Source organism: Meleagris gallopavo, chromosome Z, assembly GCF_905368555.1.
Source record: "Meleagris gallopavo chromosome Z, MGAL_WU_HG_1.1, whole genome shotgun sequence".
In the NCBI taxonomy this organism is placed as follows: domain Eukaryota; kingdom Metazoa; phylum Chordata; class Aves; order Galliformes; family Phasianidae; genus Meleagris; species Meleagris gallopavo.
Window position 1 is genome coordinate 3,735,571 of NC_139435.1, and position 20,511 is coordinate 3,756,081.

The 20,511-nt window shown below is 34.9% G+C and overlaps 1 protein-coding gene across 1 annotated transcript in view; it reads left to right on the top strand.

Annotated features, from left to right (window-relative positions):
- The window catches only part of RIT2 (Ras like without CAAX 2), a 185,078-nt gene that overhangs the window by 68,952 nt on the left and 95,615 nt on the right, over positions 1-20,511 (top strand). The window contains exon 3 of the mRNA XM_085213034.1: positions 10,433-10,506. Coding sequence (XP_085069160.1) covers positions 10,433-10,506 — 74 coding nt within the window. The remainder of the gene's footprint in view (positions 1-10,432; positions 10,507-20,511) is intronic.

The following is a 20,511-nucleotide window of genomic DNA, read 5'->3' on the forward strand; positions in this document are numbered from 1 at the left end:
TTCAGTCCCAGTTCCATCCTCTAACTTGGATGCATTCTCAGTTCAAATTGAACTTTGCTTCTTCATCCTTTTCTTCCACTGAAAATTGTGGTGTCTTTCTCACTGAGGAAACAAGTTGGCACTGTTCTAAATATGTTGGGTGCTGAGAAACATGATCATTAGTTCTGCTGTTAAACTTTCCTTTTTGGAACTCTGTCTTAATAAGACAATTATTCAGTTCTAAACAGGTTTCATGCAAGATTTAACCAAAACAACCAATTAAATTCTCAGTCCATACCCAAAATTAATATTTTGGACACACACAATGTCATCTGCTTCTTTGTCAAATTCATATTTTCTTGGAAATATAATGCATCATGAAATTATTTGAGGTATTTACTCCAGGTGACAGCTCACTGTCATTTACTATTTTCAGATACTCAGAAAATAGTGCTTAATTTTATAATTTTCTTTTGTGATATAAACAGTAAAAGACAGGCACATGCAGACTGTCTTTCTAAAGTGACAGTGTTTCAGAAAGCTTTTTCCACATTTGTCATTTTTCCCCTATCATTTTACCAGACACTTTCTCAGAGGCTGGAAGGTTAATCAGAATACCTTCACTAACATTTAGGTCAGTAATCTTGTCTTGGAAATGCAGTTGTCTGTCTGTGTCCATCACTCATGCTTTTAGAAAACACAACATAGCACCTCTGTTAGTAGATTCACTTCCACCATGGATAAACAAGGCAGTAGTTGCAGTTAGATTGTCTGCAGTGCCCTTTGAGATCTCAGGGAAGGAAATACAGTATAGAGGAGACACAGTTAGTGCTATGGAGCTAAGAAAGTGCTTCTTTACCCTGAAGCATGGACAAGGAATGGTGCACCAACTGCCTTACTCTACAAACAAACTCTGGAGGCTTCGCAACTATCTTCTGAGATATGAGACAAACCTGACAGATGGTGTGGGAAAGAAGGAAGTCGCATTCCTCTCTTCATGTCCTTCATGTCATGTTCCTCTTTCAGCCTTCTTGACTCTCTGCCACTCGTTGTACAACACTGCAGATTGATTCAGAGCTAGTTCAGTAGAACAGTAGAGTAGAGAGTGATAACAATGTCCCTCACCCTTCTGGTCACCCCTCTTCTGATGCAGCCCAGGATACCATTGACTTTTCAGGCTGCAAGTGCACACTGCTTGCTCAGTTTTTCATCTACCAGGACCCCTAGACACTTCTTGGCAGAGCTACTCTCATCAATTTCTTCTCTCAGTCTGCATACATACCTGGAATTACCCTGACACGATTGCAAAATCTTGTAGAATGCTTTGTTGAATCTCATTTAGTTCACATGGGATTACATTGAAATTATCCAAGTCCCCTTCAATCCTTTCCTTCTGCCATATGAACTGCATGACTCAGTGATCTTGCTATTCCATCATCTGTGTCACTGATCTAGATGTTAAGAAGTACTGGTCCCAAGACAGACCCCTTGGGTACATCACTTGTCACTGGCCTCCACTTGGATATAGAGCCTTTCTGCAGAGAAGGGCAATAGGATGGTCATGAAGGCCAATGGTATACCAGAATACATTAAAAAGAATGTGGGCAACAGGTCAAGGGAGGTGATCCTCCCCTTCTACTTTGCCCTTATGAGGTCACATCTGCAGTACTGTGGCAGAGAACTGCCAGAAAGTCCAGCAGAGGGCTACAAAGATGATTTATGGCCTGAAGCATCTCCCTTATGAGGAAAGGCTGAGAAACCTGGGACTATTCAGCCTGAAGAAGACAGGGCTCTGAGGGGGACTTAACAATGCCTATAAATATCTAATAGGTGGGAGTCAAATGAATGGAGACAGGCTCTTTCGAGTTGTGTCCAGCAACAGGAGAAGGGGTAATGGGTACAGACTGGAACACAAGAAGTTCCATAAGAACATGAGGAAGATCATCTTTACTTTGAGGGTAACAGTAATGGAACTAGCTGCCAGGTTTCCAGTAATGGAAACCTCTGCCCAAGGTTGTGGAGTCTCAGACTCTGAAGATATTCAAGACCTGCCTGGATACTGTCTTATGTAACCTTCTCTAGAGAACCTACTTTAGGACTAGATGATCCCCAAAAGTCTCCTTCGACCTCTATGATTCTGTGATTTCCTTTCTCTTCTGACTCATAAAGAAAGCAAATGGATGAACAACTCTATTTATTTCCCAGACATGTCTGTCAAACATCTGTTTACTGTGTCTAGAATAGGACAGGTAAGTGTTTCTCCTATGTAGTGCTATGCTTCGTGGTCATAGGCATGAAAACGCGACTACTCTTTAATTGACAATTATTCATGCTTACCATCTATCCTTCATTAACACTCTTTTTTCATAGAATTAAGATATAGTCCTGCCTGGACCATCTGTTCTTCCCCACTGAGAAAAGCATCAATGGAAGATCAAAACATAGTTTATAACCATTCTATTCCTCCTAGACACTTGCTAGTTTAATTGTGTACCCGTTAAACAGAGAGAAGAAAAATAATCAATCACTCTGCATAATAGCATGCCCTTCTAATTGCTATTTCCAAGCACTGGATAGCTAGAGTAAATTTTAAGAAGAAAAAAAATACCCTTTCCTTCTAAATGTGACAATATCAGAGCATTTCGGACGTTTATTCTGCAATGATAGAAAAAAAATAACTTGATAATAAATATCATACCCAGAGGCTAGAAAAAAAATCAGTCAAGCATAAAATGATTTTTAAATAAGCAAATATTTATTTAAATATTTAAAATATTTTATGCTAGGCTGCTCTACATAAAAAAATAAGCTTTTAGTTTTGTTTTTCATATCAGCTTCATACAGGCTACAGACCTTGTATCTCAGGAACTAGTATGAATGATTTGATACATTCCAACAATCCTTCCCTCATCCTGCTTTTCTTCATCAGATTTCTGATAAGCTGGAGTATAAAAAGGAGTGGAGCAGTTGTTTTTCTGATCATAGACAAGCTTTTCCTCAGAGGTGAGCTCTTCAAGCCTCCCTTAAGGGTTACAGTGATGCACCAAACATTGACCTGTCACAGAATTGGGACAGCAGTTCCCCATTGGGTTCTGAGTTATTATAGGGCTTTTAACAACATTTTGTATACACACTTTCATTGAACCACTCATGTAATCAGGAGTTCTCAGTTTATAGACTCTGATCAACCATAAGTGTGAGCAATGTATCCATTTGGATGCTGACTTGAACAAAAAAGAGTTTGTAAGTTTATTCAGAACTATAACCCACAGTGAACTCACAGGTAGTTTTTGGCCTTTAACTCAAAACAGAAATATACAGGAGTTCTAGAGCATGATTCATCTCACTCTAATGTTTACATTTCAGGTTGATCAGATGAATAGTGTTCTCAAATGTTAAATACTACAGTGAAATCTCAGGATCTTAGAGCTATGTCAGGGCAGCATGTCTTTTATCTTAGTCATAATTACATAGGAGTTGAGAAGATTCAGAGGTCCTGGAAACTACGTGACTGAAGCTAGAGTGAACATTGAAGTCATTCTGAGGCTTAATCTCAGAGACAAATAACTGTGACTGGGACCAAGAACTTGGAAGTCAAATTGAGACTTGTACTACCTTAGATAGGATTATCACATGTAAAACTTGCTTTCCTGTTTCCTGTATACCATGTTATGTAAAAAATATCTCTTAAATGATTTTTTTAAATTGGAAAAAAAACTTAAGTTGTGGTTGGCTGGAGGTGGGTGATTCATCTCACTAAATTCTAAATTTTTCATTACAAGAAAAATGTCTCTGTTAACCTTTCTTTCATGGAAGCCAGCAGCCATCTACACCTTACTAAATCCAAGACACCATCCATGCTAATAGCCATGCAGATATAGTCACCTTCTTAATTACTCCACTTGAAATTACAAGAAGTGAATTCATAGCTGCCAGATCCTCCCACTCAGTAGCACAATCATGGACTTGAAAGAGTAGTGAAATTGCTACCTGCTGTTCTTATTTCCCAAGATGAGGGTACTTGGACTCCTGTTAATTATCATGTTTTGATTAAAGAAGAGTACTTTGTTCACTTTGTTCCTGTATACCTTTGAAGTAAACGACATTTTTCTGGAAGCAGAGAAAGTAATGATATTCCTTTATTAAATATTAGTGCGTTATCTACATTGCAAGTGGCTTCTAGTAGTACAGCATGTGCAACCACAAAGCTTTGCTGAAATTATCTTTAATTCTGATTTGAAAAAAAAAAAAAAAAGTATTTTCTCTTCTAGAACTGATTCTAAAAGAAATACTTGTCTCTCAAGTGAGTAATCTTATTCATACAGATGAGATAACCTATAAGAAAAATATAATTCATAATGATGCATATAAATTTAGTCATTTCTCTGCGTACTTGAATATTAAAATCCAGTATGGTTACTTCATTGATAACAGCATTCTTGTCATAACTGATAGTTGCTGCACTGGGTCACATTATTCAAGTAGACTTTGTCAGACCTTAATCCAAACTTCGGCCATAACTAAGTCTCTCTGTGGAAGGAAATCATCATTTGTAAGAGGTGACATATTCCATATACAGGAGAATTCTACATTTCTTTAGATTATTGCTATGTAAGAATACAATCAGATTCTCCATCCGTATGTCAATGAGTTTTGCATTCAACCTTCCTTGTACTTTCCATGACAATATTCAGTTCATTTCAGGAGGACAAGATGAACTAAAAGTTAAGAACTGTTCTGTATTCCAACTTACGTTTGGAAGTTTGTTTTCCAGCTGATAGAATTGAGAAAATGGAGAATTGCATCTTCAAATGAAATTATTGACAGCAGGTGCATATAACAGTAATATTCATTTGAATTTGGCAAGACTATTTGAAAACAATGTTAAATAATGTTTTCTGAAGATATATAGGTCCAAGAGTGTGGTTTAATATCTTATCTGAGAATATGTCTATGGTAATTTGAATACTAAAATAAAAACTGAGAGATAGAAAATGCCATATTTCTCATCATGCAACTGAATATATAATGACGAAAAGTATGAATTTCTTTCATAAAAAGCACTTAACATAACTGATTCCTTTTTGTTTGTTTATTTCAATTTTCTCGAGGTCGTTTTTAAAGTCTTTTTAAAAGAATAAGGGTTAAAACAGAAATTAACTACATTAAATGTTGCATTACATAACTACTTCAGTTTCACAGAAATGTAAAGAAAAGCAGAGCACATATTTACTGAAGAAGGAATTTTCTTTTGTGAGTTTGGAAAGGCAGTGGCCGTCCTTTTTGTGTGCTACAAAATTTCCTCTAGAAATGATGTTGCCTGTTGTAATCATTTATTCTGTTGATACAAAACTGAGCAAAATTTGAAAGATTTGACAAAGCTAAAGAAGTGACAGAATACTATCAAATATGTTTCAACGTTGAAAATAAAGAACAGCAGGACTGGAACAAATAATCTGAAGTATTCTTCACTGTTGGTATAATAGAATTAAGTAACACTAGGAAGAACTAGAAATAGGGTGTTGAAGTTATCACAGTTACTAGTTTGAAGTGGTATGTGAGTGCCCAGTTTTCCTGCTTGCTGTATGTTAAAGAATATTGCTATCTATATGAGTATTTACAGAATATAAGGCAATCAAATCTGTCAGCTCTACACTTCCAAGCCGTTAATTGCTTACTCTGCATGTAGAACTCATAGGAAGGCAACCACAGTGACTTACTGTCACTGACTACAAATTGCCTATATCAATGCTCACCCAAATTAGAGAATACTCCTACTCCAGGAGCACAATTTCACGATGCCGTGGTTTTATGATTTTTGGTTATCAGTATTCCACATAATAACATTATGTAGTGCACAGGAGGTAAAGAGTTAATTCTCCAGGTCCAGGTAATGTCCTGGAAGAGAAGAACTACTACATTCCCCAGAGGACTGTTTGCTGTTCTGTTATCATTCCTGCTCAGAGGGAGAAGATAAAAGGCCTGTGTAGGTCACCTGATGGCCCTTTTTCGATCAGCTAGCTCACCTCTGTTATGGATGCCATCTCATCATAGCATTAGAGTAAGGCCTTCAGCTTTTGGACACTCTCATTTAATTTGATTTACTAGTTTCAATTCTAATTATGTTGTATTATGTTGCATTATAGTGTGTTACCCTGCATTCCAATATCTTATTTAGTAAAATAGTTTGTTTCTCCTCAGATGATTGCTGCTGCATTGTTTTTAGGCCATCTCTCTACCCTTTTTCTCTGTTTCTCTTCTTCCCTTTTTCCATTTTTCTGGGGCACAGATCCATGGGTCCCTCCACCCGACTAGTCACAGAACAGGGCCGAACCAGACTATAAAATGTTGACACATGATAAAGGAAATCATGAGACCAATATATTTTGATGGCCAATTACTGTGACATTAATATTTTTATCTCAAACAAGAAGTTACATGTAGTAGCTGGTACAGTGGTTTAGATCTTTGTTTTTTCACTTTCTTCATATTTGAAAATTCCTTGTTGTAAGTAGAAAGAGAATATAAACAGCAAATGACTAATAATTTTATATTCAGGAGCATCCCTGAATTAAAATGCATATGTAGCAGATAATATAAGCACAACAGAATCTGAGTCCCTGCTATCTCTTTGACATACAAGGAGGACAAGAGGCAGAACTCCAGGTGTGACTGACTGAGCTTGGACTTCCTTTTGTTGGCATCTCTTTAGCCAAATAAAATATACCTTGGCTCATATATATGAGATAATCTTCAGTGTAGTAGACTGCGAAGAAGAGAGAATGTTTATCTGGAAGTCATAGAAGCAGAATTAACAAATGAAAGGAAGAAGCTGCTGACCTACATTTCAGGGATTGGGATTTGTCTGTGATGCAGATAAAAAGCCTATTGCAACATTCCTTTAAACTGTACACCAACCAAATCTATTTGTCATGAAGAAGTTACCTGCTTATAGCAGAAAAAGAGCTTTGATACATTTTTAATGAATCTAGATTCTCCTGTGCTAAAATAACTGAGAGTAATACAAGCCTGCATTAATTATTGTTCTTCTGTCTCCAAAGAGATGTCCTTAAAAAATGAAAGGTGAAAAAAGAGAATACATTCACTTTCTTAAAAAAAAAAAAAAAGGTTTAAACAAGCTTTTATTTCTTGTCTTATAAATAATACTAAAAAGAACAATCAAAAAACTACGAAAACAAGGTAAAGCTGTCCTTTTAGAAAATGCATTTTCTTGATTTAAATCAGATATTCATTAAAGGACAAAATAATTAATAATAACATAATTAAATGTCAATTATAAAATAGGTGGAGCTCAGTTTGATCTTTCTGTATGGGAAAAAAATATTTTAAAAAGAGAGGTTTTGCTATGTATTTTAACTATTCATTTAACAAATTAGTTAACTGTTACTTAAACTACACAATGATGCAGATTTTCTTTTTCCTTTAATATCTTGGAAATGCTTATTCTTACATTCTGTATTTGAATTATTGTATATCATAGCAATAAAAATAGGCTGCATCCTTAATTATTTCTTATAATATCCTATCTATCTGCTGCATTTAATGAAACGAAAATATGAGACCTTTCAATTAGCTTCAAAGGAAGATTTCTACTGAACTTAATACAATAAAATTAGTCTGATTAAGGCCAAGCTAGATGGGGCACCGGGTATCCTAATCTAGCTCTTGACCTAGTGATAGGCAACCGTGCTCACATTGTGGGTCATGGGTCTTGGAACTAGCAGATCTTTGAGATCCCTTTCATTCCATTCTCTGATTCTGTGTTTCCATGTGATTAACTGTCTGATGTTATGATGTTATTATTATTATTTTTTTCTCTCTCTCTCTCTCTCTTTTTTTTTTTTTAACCTTGTTCTACTGCTTTTCTACAACTGCAGTTATTTTTATGTTTAAATAAATTTTAAAAGGATCACTCCTTAGGGCTGTAGGATGTAAAATCCAAATATACATGACCTAATAGCTACCAATTATCTTTAAATGGAATATTGTATAAATTAATTAGATGAAAGAAAATGTAATGTACTCAAAGATTATGAAGAGTGTAAATATACCAGACAGTATTTATAATAATATGAATGTTTTTTCAAAGAGATAAGATTAGACAGCAAATTTACTAATACTCCTCATGAAGGCTTTCCTGCTTTGCTGCCTATGCACTGAGATCGTATGTCAGTGCTTTGTCTTCCCTTCTATTCTTCTCATTCCACATAAAAAGAATGTGCTCCTTTCTGATTTTAGGGTTTCTCAGTTTCCTTATTGCGACCATAATATGTATTACATTGCATACAGGAAAGATACAGCTATAATGTTTAGCATTATAATTACGAATAGAAATATACTGATTGAGTTTAGTATATGGATATCTATGTACTTCTGGATCTGCCTCTGCTCATCAGTTCAGCTGAGTAAAATAAAGACATCTATGAACATCATCCTTTACTCTGATCTCTTTCCATTACCTCCTCAGACAAAATTCCATTTTAAGAATGAACTGTATTTCAGAACTAAATGGTACAGCTCTTCCACTCTTAGCTTTTCTTCCAAGTCCATACAACATAGGATGGGAAGAATGATTTTTGATTTATGAATCATTCTTCTACATCCTATGCTGAAAATAAAGATTATCCTAATAGCCCAGAAGATCAACAAATACACAGGATAAATGGTAAGATCTGCTTTAAATATTATGAACCTGCTAGGCCATGAGCATGTGCTATGATCTGTTATCTGGTATTAGGATATGAACTCACTTCCCTTGATCTTGAGCAAAGACTGCAAGCTAAATTTATGTGAGTTATATATTAATTACATAAAGATGAATGCAATGCAAATGGACACCTGCATAGAAATATAATTTTTTAATATTCTTCATATTATTTATATGTAAAAATCATGTTTGATTGTACACATTTTCATATGCACGTAATTTTCATTTTTAGTTAAAAGTAAAAAAGTAAATTACTGCATGCATCCTCATTGTGCCAAAACAGATTAAATAACCTAAGCTGTCTAATTCAATCTATATGGTTCTTTTTTGATATTAAAGTTCTTATTCAGTAATACCTATAAAGAGATCTATTGACTGAAACACATGCTGGTTGGAGTGCTTTGGCTTTCTCAGTAAGAGAGTACATCATGCATTTAATTAAGCCTCTGGGTCATCATAATATCAGTGGGATGATCAGCAGAATTTGTTTAAAACAATACATGATCCATGTCAGTAATTTGCTGAACTCAAGCCTAAATAGGCAAGAGATTCATGGAAATTACTGTACATGATTATGTCATTAAAGGCAGCCTGTCAGTGCCCATGCAGGAGTGAACCAAGGTAATGACATACACAATGCTTCATATTTTAACTTTTTTTTTTTTCCTTTGTGTAGATACAGACCAGGTTTTTACATACTTTTATAAAGTGTCGTATAATATAAAAATGGCACAAATTTGAATGTCTTGAGAATTCCTGCTACTTTCTGATTAATCCCATTGGGACCCTGGTCTTCAGAGGCCTCTTCAGACGGGGCTTGCAGAATTGAGCCATTGGACTTGGTCAACCATATATTCATATTGATTAATGGCATTTCTCAAATGCATTAAATTCACTTGTCTTGTCTTCACATCTCAGTACGTAGCCAAACCAAAACCACTCAGATTGCTATGCATTATTGCTTAATTAGACAGAATAGATAATTTCTGAGACTCTTTCAAGTACAAACATGGCCTGATTACTGATTACTGATGAGCTGTGTTTAATCTTACGAGGGAAACATAAATATTGAGAGCAGAATGAAATTGAAATGTGAGGAAAATGGTTTCTGCAAATAGTAGGTCTCCTGTTTTGTTTTTCACTTTCCAAATTTATCTTGACAAAAGCATGACCTAAGGGAATGATCCCATAAACATATTTTTACCCTTTCAAGCAATTCTGAATGTTAAGACATTGAGTACAGAATTTATTTTAAAAAAAATTGATTTACATCCTGGTCAGAGATATGCAGTGGTCTAATTAATTGCTCTAGGAAATCTGATCCAGAAGTCCCCATCAGCTATAGGGAGACTTTTTCAGTAATTTAGACAAGTTTTTTTTCTTGAAATTATTTGCTGGAAAGGCTCTGTGGAAAGCTGGTGCCTAGCACCAGAAGAGATACCCTGAATATTGGTGACTCAAGCAACAATGTGGTCTGGACTATGCTTTTAAATCCAGATAAATTTACTGTTACATTATTTTGAAATAGTGCAATAGAAAAGATAAGGGTATTCCCTAATGCTTTTCGCTATTTTAGGATTTTGGAAAAGGTATTAGTTACTGAAAAGAAAGCAAAGTTAGTTCAGACAGGAGAGTTTTTAGAAAGTCTACTCCAGATTAGAAGAGCTACTTTTTTTTTGCTTTTCTCTGAGCCATTCCTATGTGTTGCATTGTGGTTTTTTTCAGAGGATGCCTATAAAACTCAAGTCCGAATTGATGATGAACCAGCCTATTTGGACATTCTAGACACTGCTGGACAGGTGAGTAGTTTTGCAATGTAAACTGCTCTATCAGACAGTTTTCAATATATGAGTCACAGAGTGAGAAACAAGCTCCCTTATTTAAATATAAAGGGAGCAATCACAGAATAACATTGAGGAATTATCAAAGGAGATTATACTGCTTCTGTGATATATTACAATTTCAAAATCTGACAAGAAAAGACAGAAAAATTAAATCATGTAGAAGCTAAAAAGCTTTTTCTTTCTTTTTCTGATGTACACAGAAATATCTATCACAGGAATGAGATGAATAAATGGTACAGTTAATTTGTCTTTTCTACTTTTCATCGATTCTTTTTCTATATACTTCAAGAAATTTCTGATATACTTGTAGATGAAGTACTTTGTTACCATTCTTATTCTTCCCAGATTATGTTTAAACATCAAATGTTCACCTGAAGGGAAAAAAATAAATAAAATAGATACTGCCCAAGTAATGCACAGTATACGTATAGCATGTATATGTGTGTGTGAACATCAATCAAGGAATTACATTTTTCACACATACTAAGGTAAAAGAGGGGTTCCAAGAAATATGTTTTTTTTTTTTTTTTTTTTTTTCTCATCTCAAAACTTTATTATTGTTTTATCAAAATGTTGCAGATGTTTGATCTTTTCCTGAGGTATGTGTTTGGTACTCTTTGAAGGTTTTGCTAGTTTCATGAGCTTTCATAGCATAAGCACATCTTTTACAGGAATAAGTCAGTCAGCAGGAACAGTAAATCCTTAAAAAAGTGATCTAGGAAGCCTGAAAACCTTTATCTTGCCTTCCCAAAAATATCTGAAAGTACCTTAGCTCTTCACTGCAAATAGTAGGAAATGCTGTCTACTGCCAGGAATTAGAACAGCATTAAGTTAAATAAGACTGAAAGTAGTTCAGAAGGATTGTAGTGGGAGTTTTATGTATGAACAAAATATAGGCCAATTTCAAAGTAAACTCACCTGACTTCCAGGGATCAAAAGATGCCACAAATTATTTTTCCTTGATCCCAAACATTACAATCCTAGCAGCTAACCAGTCATTTGCTGCTGAGTCTCCAGTAATAGTATTTGATTTTTGAGAAAAGACAAACTAGATTTCAAGGCAAGTCTCCAAAGCTGTGAATTTAACTGACCTATAATTTATTACTAAAATAGGCTGAAGAACTTTCCCGTGCATTATAATTCTAGCATAGCATTAGAATTTTTTTGAATGGGGAAACACTGGAGCATCATAATTGTTAAGAAAATGTTTGAAAATATCGTACTTTTGATGGGGAAGGGGAAGGAGCATCTTTTCTCATTCAGGAGGTCTGTCCCATGTTACTTTAGTCCTGTTTTGTCATTAGTATGAAATTATTATGGGAATTACATCCCCAGCTGTTTAATATTGTAAAGTTTTATGTGTTAGTTAGTGTTATGTGTTAAAGTTTTATGTCCTGTGTTAGCCTTTAAAATGGTCTGCTATCTATGTCTACATCATTCTACACCTAAATTCACTTTAGTCTGATATTGTAGAGTTAAAATGCTAAAAGCAGATTACTTCCTTACCCAGAGGTGAAGAGGAGTGATGAATTGAATTTATACATACAGCCTTTTTCTAATGGAAAGAAGAGCAAAATAACATACAATTTTTCCTCTTCGTAGATATGTTCCCAGTATTCTGGGAATTTGTTTGTTTTTCTCTCCCCTACAAAGGCAGGCTGAGCTGGGCTCCCTCAGCCTGGAGAAGAGAAGGCAGCAAGGAGATCTCATTGCAGCCTTCTAGTATTTAAAAGGGGATTATAAACAGGAGGGGAAATCAACATTTACTCAGGTAGATAGTGATAGAACAAGGGAGAATTGTTTTAAGCTCAAGGATGGAAGATTTAAATTGGTTGTCATGGATAAGTTGTTCACAGAGATTGTGGTGAGGTGCTGGAACAGTTCTTCCCCGAGAGCCTGCGGAAGCTCCACTCTTGGATGTGCTCAAGAACAGGTTGGATGGGGCCCTGGGCAACCTGGTCTTGTATCAGATCTGGAATTTGGTGACTCTGCCAATGGCAGGGGATTGGAACTTGATAATCCTTTGAGTCCCTTCCAAACCAAGCCATTCTATGATTGTATGATTCCCTCTGGAGACACAGAGAGAATGCTGGAGTTAATCTCTACAAGCCACAGAAGAAGGTGCAGTAGGTAGAGTGCTCCTTGTTCCATGTTCAAAAATCATAGTTTTGTGCAGAGGTGAGCTACCTAATCCCAAATTTGCATCTGTAATGAAAATATTTATATAAAGGGAAGAAACTAGCTTAAATTCAAAGGAAAGAAAGGGTAATAAATGAACCAAGTACGTATAACCTACTCTTATGTTGAGCTAGCAAGTAACTTGTGTAAGACAAGAGGAATAATCAAGTTGATTTTTTTTCCATTTCTTTTTGTTACTATTCAGGAAAAAATAATTCAGATTTATTTCTCTCTGTCCTATGAAAACCAAAGTGTTTTTTCTCTGTTTTTTCTTTTTCTTTTTTTCTTTTTCTTTTTGTTGTTGTTGTTTAAAGTTTTTTTAAATATTTGTGTCAGCTTTCTTTAAAATGAAATAATATACGTCAAAATTTTTTAAATATCCTGAAAGATTTTCTTAGATTTAGGCAAAAAGGAAAAAAAGGTCCCTATAAGCTTCAATTTTTATATACAATCCTTATTTGAGGTTTTTGATCATATAAAAAGTGTGCATCAAAATCTCATTTTTAATTGGCATTGGAGAATGGGGATTTTTTTCAAAAATTATGAATTTTCAAAAGTGCGGTAAAAAAATAGAATTTTAAAATGTAAAAAAATAATGAAAGCGAGACTTTCATTACTGAGAAAGACTGTAGAATTTTATTTATATATTTGTCTGTTTGCTTGTTTGTTTATTACAAATAAAGACACTAATTTCGGCACTAGAGGCAGAGAGCATGTAATGACCAAGTAATGGAGAATGGTGTAGAGATTTTGGTAATTTTAGAGCGTGAAGAATCCTGTGGAAGTAGAACCAGACTTTATAGGTTTATTAGCTGAGGTCACTGTACAGACCGGCATAGGTATTTTACTTCAAGATCCAAGTTGAAGTGATACCAGAAAATCTCTGCTGTGTGTTTCCCTATTTTTTCAGTTCAAACTGTAATCACTGTAGCATATCTCAGTGTTACCTTTGCTAGGAAGCTCTTCCTACTTTTCCAGGCCCTTATTTTTTTAGAAACTATCCACTGTAAGTATTCTGGATTTAGCTGCTTGTTTTTACAGATGGCTTTGAAATGGGTGCCTTTCCATTTCACCTGAATTAATCAAGGCTTATACAAATCTCATTGAAGTCAACAGCGAACATAACCTCTTTTCTCACAGAGGACTTAACGTCACTCTTGCAGAAATTCAAATTGAAACCCTCCTGTATCTTCAGTAAGATAGGGTAGAAATCCAAAGCACCAGCTATACTGATGGTGGCCTGCTCTGATAACATTATGTTGGGCTTCAGGGCTCAGAAAAGATGGTGCTGTAAGTTGTCCAACACATTGTGAATATCTCATTTCTCTCTAGGTGTCCTTGCAATCATAGCTAAATAGCTATGATTACCAGCTTTGAATCATGATCTTAATCACTTTAGAACACTAAGAAGCTAAATCTGTAATTCCTTCCTATTTGAGAAACATAAAAAATTGGAAGAAAGAAAATGACTGACATAAATGTATGAGGATGTTCTAGAGAATATGTTTCAGATAAGGTGCTTCTCCTTTCCTTGTAGTACATTAGCAGTAGCTACAGGTGTACATGTACATGTATATATTCAACAATGACCAAATGTTGTGATTTGTTTATAATTAATATTGTTCTTTTATTGGCAAGTCTAGAGTTAAAAAACTGGGTAAAATCAGATTTTATATCTGAAGCCAGATAAAAATATTGGATATTTTAAATGCCAGATAGAGGTGCTTTGGCAGTGAAAAAAATCTGTACAGTGTTTCAGAAATACATTTCTAGTTCTCAGAATTCTGAAGTTAAGAAACTATCAAAATAAAACGATAAATAGGAATAAACTGTTAGTCTTGCTTACTAAGTTATTGATCATCTTATTTTCATAAACACGCATAGACACCATTAAATATGGTAGATTCACGTTCATGGGACATAGACTGAGGTTCTGTGAATTCTGGGTATATCATTGTTGATTGTTCTATAATGTTCTTCTGAAACCTGTGCTTCCACAGAAGATAAAGAAGCATTTCCTAAGTGCAGTTAGGGCTGGTGTAAGTAGTCATGCTTCACTGAACTCACAACCCCTGCTTCTCACTGCCTGCTACGCCAGCCAGCAGCATTACCTGGCTTTGCTCACAGAAATCAACTTCAGACAGAATAAGGTTAAGTTTACCCCAGAGAACGTTAAGTGCAGATATTTCTAATGTACCTGCACGTAAGCAAATTGTCACAAACAGCACTTCAGAAGTTCCCATTACAAAGGTTGAATAATTGGTGTGTAGCAAGAGGGAAAGTAACTGCAACAAAATATGTTTTTTTATATTTTTTTCTGTGGCACATTTAAATCTAAATGTGATGTGTCCTTAGTCTTACCTTTTCTGTTCAAAAAAAGTATCAGTGATATCTGCAAACACAAGCTATTTTCTATAAAGATAGATTGAACTATTTTATTCAGCCTTGCCCATGGGGCATTTCTTGAGGTTTCTCTTTTTTTATTTTGTGTGTCACAAACCTCTTTTGCTTTTACTGATATTATATTTAGAATGGTGGGAATGCTTTGATTTCCCTTCACATTTGCTATCAGTCTGACAATCCCTATCTGCTGCAATCATGCACAAGAAGCCTCCACAAGGATTTAAAAATACTGTTCACACTTTTTTTTCTTTTTTCTTTTTTTTTTTTACTTTCTTATTCTCTTCTATATTTACATATATGTGTATATATATATATTGCTACTCTTGGAGTCCAGCTTGAGTTTCTCCTCCCAGAACATATGCAGCAGTTGTTCCTTCTGCTGGATTTATACACTGGTGACTGACACAAGAGTACTTATTTTTGCTACAGCTTATCTCCTGCAGGCACATTATCTAGTCTCCATATTCAGACTTCATGCCTAAATTTAAAATTCTCTTCACTGAAAATCAATCTAAGATGATCCTATGTAAACAAACAAACAAACAAACAAACAAACAAAAACTTATTTTCAGTCACAAAACAGAAAAAATGCAGAAAAAATGGCTTTCTGTATCTGACAGTGAGGTGATATAGGTGAAGATTATTGCACCAATTTTTGCTTGTTAAAATGTGAGCTTTTCATGATAAACTCAGTGCACCAGTATATTTCCCAAGTGTGACTCAGAGACTTGAAAAATTGGCCTTAAAATTTGATGGCATGCCATTTCAGGGAGATTTTCCATTGTCTGGAGCTGTGTGCACATGAATTCATTTTCATGCAGACACTTTTCAACCTGACAACAGCAGTGTGCTCTGTAGTGAAATCCATCTCTCAAATTGCTAGCAAATCACAGGACATGTTTATCCTGCCAGGCTCCAAGACTGTGATTTTTACCCCTGCTTCAGGCTTTGAAGAGGAACCATATTAGTCCCAAGAGCCCTTGAGATAAACACACTTTCTCAGACTAAACACAGTAGTCCAATGACTCACTCAAGCTGTTATCTGAGATCCTTCTACTTATTATCTAAACATGCTGCTCTGTAATCCTAAATCAATGGAAGTCAAATTTCAAACTACACCACTGCAGCTTATCTCAAGAATTTTATTTATTTATTTATTCCAGTAGTTATATTTTAATGAGCCTTTCCAGTGGTTTTTTTTTTTTTTTTTTTTTTTTTTTTTTCCTGTGGGGGTTGGAGGGAGGAAGGGGAATAAATTTAGCACACTTTTTTTTTTTTTTTTTTTTTTCTCTAGAAATAGAGTAAGGAAATGAAATCAATTTTATTTTTAACACATAATTGTAGTGAACTAAGTAACAACCATTACCATAGTGTATCAGGTGAAGAACATTAATTTTATTTTCAAGTGTTTTCATTTCACAGTCTGATGATGACACAGTCAGAAAATCAAACCATATCAAATGAAAGCTGGTGGATTTCTTAAGACAAACTGCTTTATATTTTCTAGGGAGAGCTAAAATTTCTCTGATGACCACATCATTTGATTTGGTAATGAACAGACTTTGGAGAAATATTTAGCAAAGATTGAGAGTGAAAAATGTACATTCTAGTACATTGTAGTGGGTAGGCATTTAAGGTGAATATCAAGATTTAATGAGTCGAGCAGTACAAACTTCTTGTCCTTCACTACCATTTCACTTTGAAGTTATAGAAGTTGGTCCATGTTACACGTGAAAGAATACTTTCTATTGTTGTTTTTTCCTTTCCAATAAATTCTTCTTTTTCTTAAAAGACTATCTCTTTGTTCTTTGTTGTTCTTTAACTTGTAACTTCTTTTCTGAAAACTAATAAATAGTAATGAAATTTTATCACGTTAGTGTCATAACTTTTTAATTTTATTTTTTACAAAATGAAAGCATTTACAAAAAGAAAACATGCTTTTACAAACTCCATTAAAAATAGAAAAGTTCTATATTGTTGTTTTCGGATCTTTTCTTGCAGCATTTTCTGATTTTTATTGTATTCTGTTGCCTACATCATGGAAAATAGCACATCCTATATAATTAAACTTCATCCAGGTTATTCACAGAATGTTACACAAATTTGCCCTTTCTTCTAACATTATAGTTTTTCTTACTACTTTTAAATGGCATTGGAATCCTTAAAAAGTTACTTCTCTCAGACTTTGTTTGTATGTGTCCTGATTTCTTTTTATAACTGCAGCTGTCCTAGATAATCTAGTTAGGAATTCCAGAGGTTTGCCTATCAAAAATCATTTGTTCTGAAGTAACTTTACACAGAACACTGATTGCTGTGGACAGAAACCTCTTTTCTGCCTGTACCAATTTTCACAAAATTCACATTAATAATGTATTTTCATTACTGAAACTTTAGCTTGTGTGCTAAGAAAACAAGACTGTGTAACAGCACTACCCAGTGCCATTTGACCTAGAAATAATAAATGATCATGAAAGATGTCTCTTGTAGAACAGGGTATCAAGGCTCTCAGAAACCATGGGATGTCCCAGAGAATCCCAGTTTAACAATGCTCTTCTGTATCTGCTGGATATTCCACCAGTACATTGAATATGCATTAGTAGACCAGATAAGATCAGTTCTTATCTGAATCATACAAGTTCATAAATTATAAACTGCATGTCTGTTCATAACTTTATTTAAAAAAAAAAAAAAAAAAGACAATAGTTTGAATTGATAGAGAATTGGTCCCTCTGAGTTTTCTTACACATTCATATTTTCTGAAAAGAAACACTCCTTCCCCCCTGAAGTCTTTATTCAAATCAAATGTATGAAGTAAGAGTTCTTAGGCACCCAAGGAAGGAACTGACTATTCTCCTTCATGCCCATACAGAAAACAGTGCTTCTCACATCAGATAGATTATCCTTTCTGGACTCTCTTGGTAGAATATTTAAGACTAGTATACTTTGGCACTGCGCCTGGTGAAAAGTGCTTGTGTACACCTTTGCATTGCCTATTAGAAACACTGTCTGTGACTTCCATGTGTCTTTCAAAGAGAGTTCTTTATATGAGAAAAGAGAATAAAAGAAGCACAGTTCTGAGTTTCCTTTCAATATACCTATACTGGAGGCTTCTTTGGGAGCAAGCTTGCATATAATACACAAAATTTCCTCCTTACCGAATCCAAAGTGCATTGCTCTCTGTGCAGTGTCTTAATTTAATGTTTTCCCAGAAGTTGATGGTACAAGCGCTACCTGTCGTCTGGTCACATGCTATCACTGCATTTTCTTCATTAAGTTCCTGCATATGTATGTTTTACCCATTTCTGTCATCCCTAATTAACACATTTCATCTCCAATAGGAACTGAAGTCCTGTCTTAGGACTGGGATAGAATGTGTGGACATGGAGAACTGCAAGTTATGCTCCTTCTATATTATAACTCTATCTCTTCAGGGATGGAATTATAGGGTGAAAGTGGCCTTACCATCATGTGTGACCTTGTTGAAAATAGCTCAAAACATATAACATCTACTATTTCTTTCCCACTTCAGAAACAGTGACTATGCTTAGTCATTGCTATTTTGGCCTTCCAGATCCCACTTCCTCTTTCACAGAACCATTCCATATAGTGTTTCAGGGAATTATGTCTTCAAGATGACATTTACCTTCTAGGTCATGTTTTGATTGGCAGGTGCTAACTGAGAGGCTACAATGACAATTTCATAGTGCCATGTTACGCCACACAGTAAAGACAGTGATGTGGGTACTATACATCTGTTGATGTATGTTCTGTGTGTTCCCAAAGGAATTACTCTTATCTAACTTAAATGATTCACAAAGTAAACTTCTGCATCTGAACTAGTCATTCACATTATTCTTATAGCTGCTGGGAAGACATAGTTGTTTTGATAGCAGAGTTTTGCATGTTCTCAGATAAATGTTTAAAGAAATTTAGGCAGCTCTCTGGCTTTCATTTTTTTTTCATTGACTATGAGCAAAGTTGAGGCAGCTGAACAAGGTACAGACATCTAAATAGTAAATATGTGAAGTATAATGAAATGCTTTTAGTATCCTCATATCTAGGCAATAAAACCTCAGTGCAGGATAGCTTCAGTATGCATACCTTAGAGACATTTTGTAAGCTGCTCACAGTCAAGGTAACACATTCCTTCTCTTTCATTTAAGACTCTGTTCCCACAAGTCCCCAGAAGGTCACAGAAAGCAGTTCTGCATGACTGTGTGGATGCCAATCCAGTGACTATCCCTTTGTGCTTAATGCTACCTAGTCATCTCACTTGCATCAGAAATAATAGTTCAAATACAAAGGAAAAAGAATGCTGGAAGAAATTTGTAAGTTATAGGAACATGACAACTCAAGCCTTTTGAATCACAGTCATACTAAACTTAATATTGTAAATAATACAAAATGAGTGCAGCTATGCCATAACTATTTCGCATTCTTATTTGTGATGATGTATGCTGTCTCTGGAAGTGCATTTCTCAAGTAAATACAGAGCTAGGTTTCAGTGGCAGAATGAACCCATAATTGTTTAAGTACTACAAAAATCTAAAAAAAACTACCTGGAAGCTCGTTTTCTTATTTTCTTCACATCTTCAGATTCTTAATTCAGGATTATCTCAAGTAATCAGCAGGCTATAGGGCAAGGGATAGAAATATCATTTCCTTTAAATTTTTAAGGGAAATAATCTTGTTATGGAAGTTGTTGTGAGTGAAGATATATGCAAGCCAGAGTATAATTTACAATCATTTAATGGAGTGATGGGATATCTGATTCTGTCACCTCCTGCTTCACTTCTGTAGGCTGCAAAAGACTCCATGGGGGAGATGGCAACTCTATGGTCACTATTTAGGCTGACAGGTCTTTGCTTGTATCCCTGTTCAATACTTGACTGAAGCTGCAATCATTACCTCTTTGCTAGCGGGCTTTTTTTTTTTTTTTCTTTTTTTTTTTCTTAGTGTGTATGTTTTGTTTTCTTTGTTTTGTTTTTTTAATCGTTGTTTACTAAAATGTAATTACTGTGCTATTAATTCTTTTGCTTTACTATTTTTTATGTTTTTGTGATAAAAGGTAAAAATTGCCTCTACTCTTTCTTGTATACCAATGAAGGAAGAGGGAAAAGTCTTATAAACCAAATACAGCTGGTGGTTTTAGAGATAGTTAACAGTGAAGATTGCTTCTGTGCATGCTTTTAAGAGAAAATTACTAAGATGTATATTCTTAAGAGAAGCCATTAGCATTAAGATGAAAGAAGCTCTTTGATTTAGGGAGTGTAGCACTGAAATATTTTTGCTGGCATTGTCAAGAAGTGATATGGTGATTTTATTCATATTTTGGGTTGAATGAAAAAATAGGTAACATCTCTGAGGTAATAGACTTTG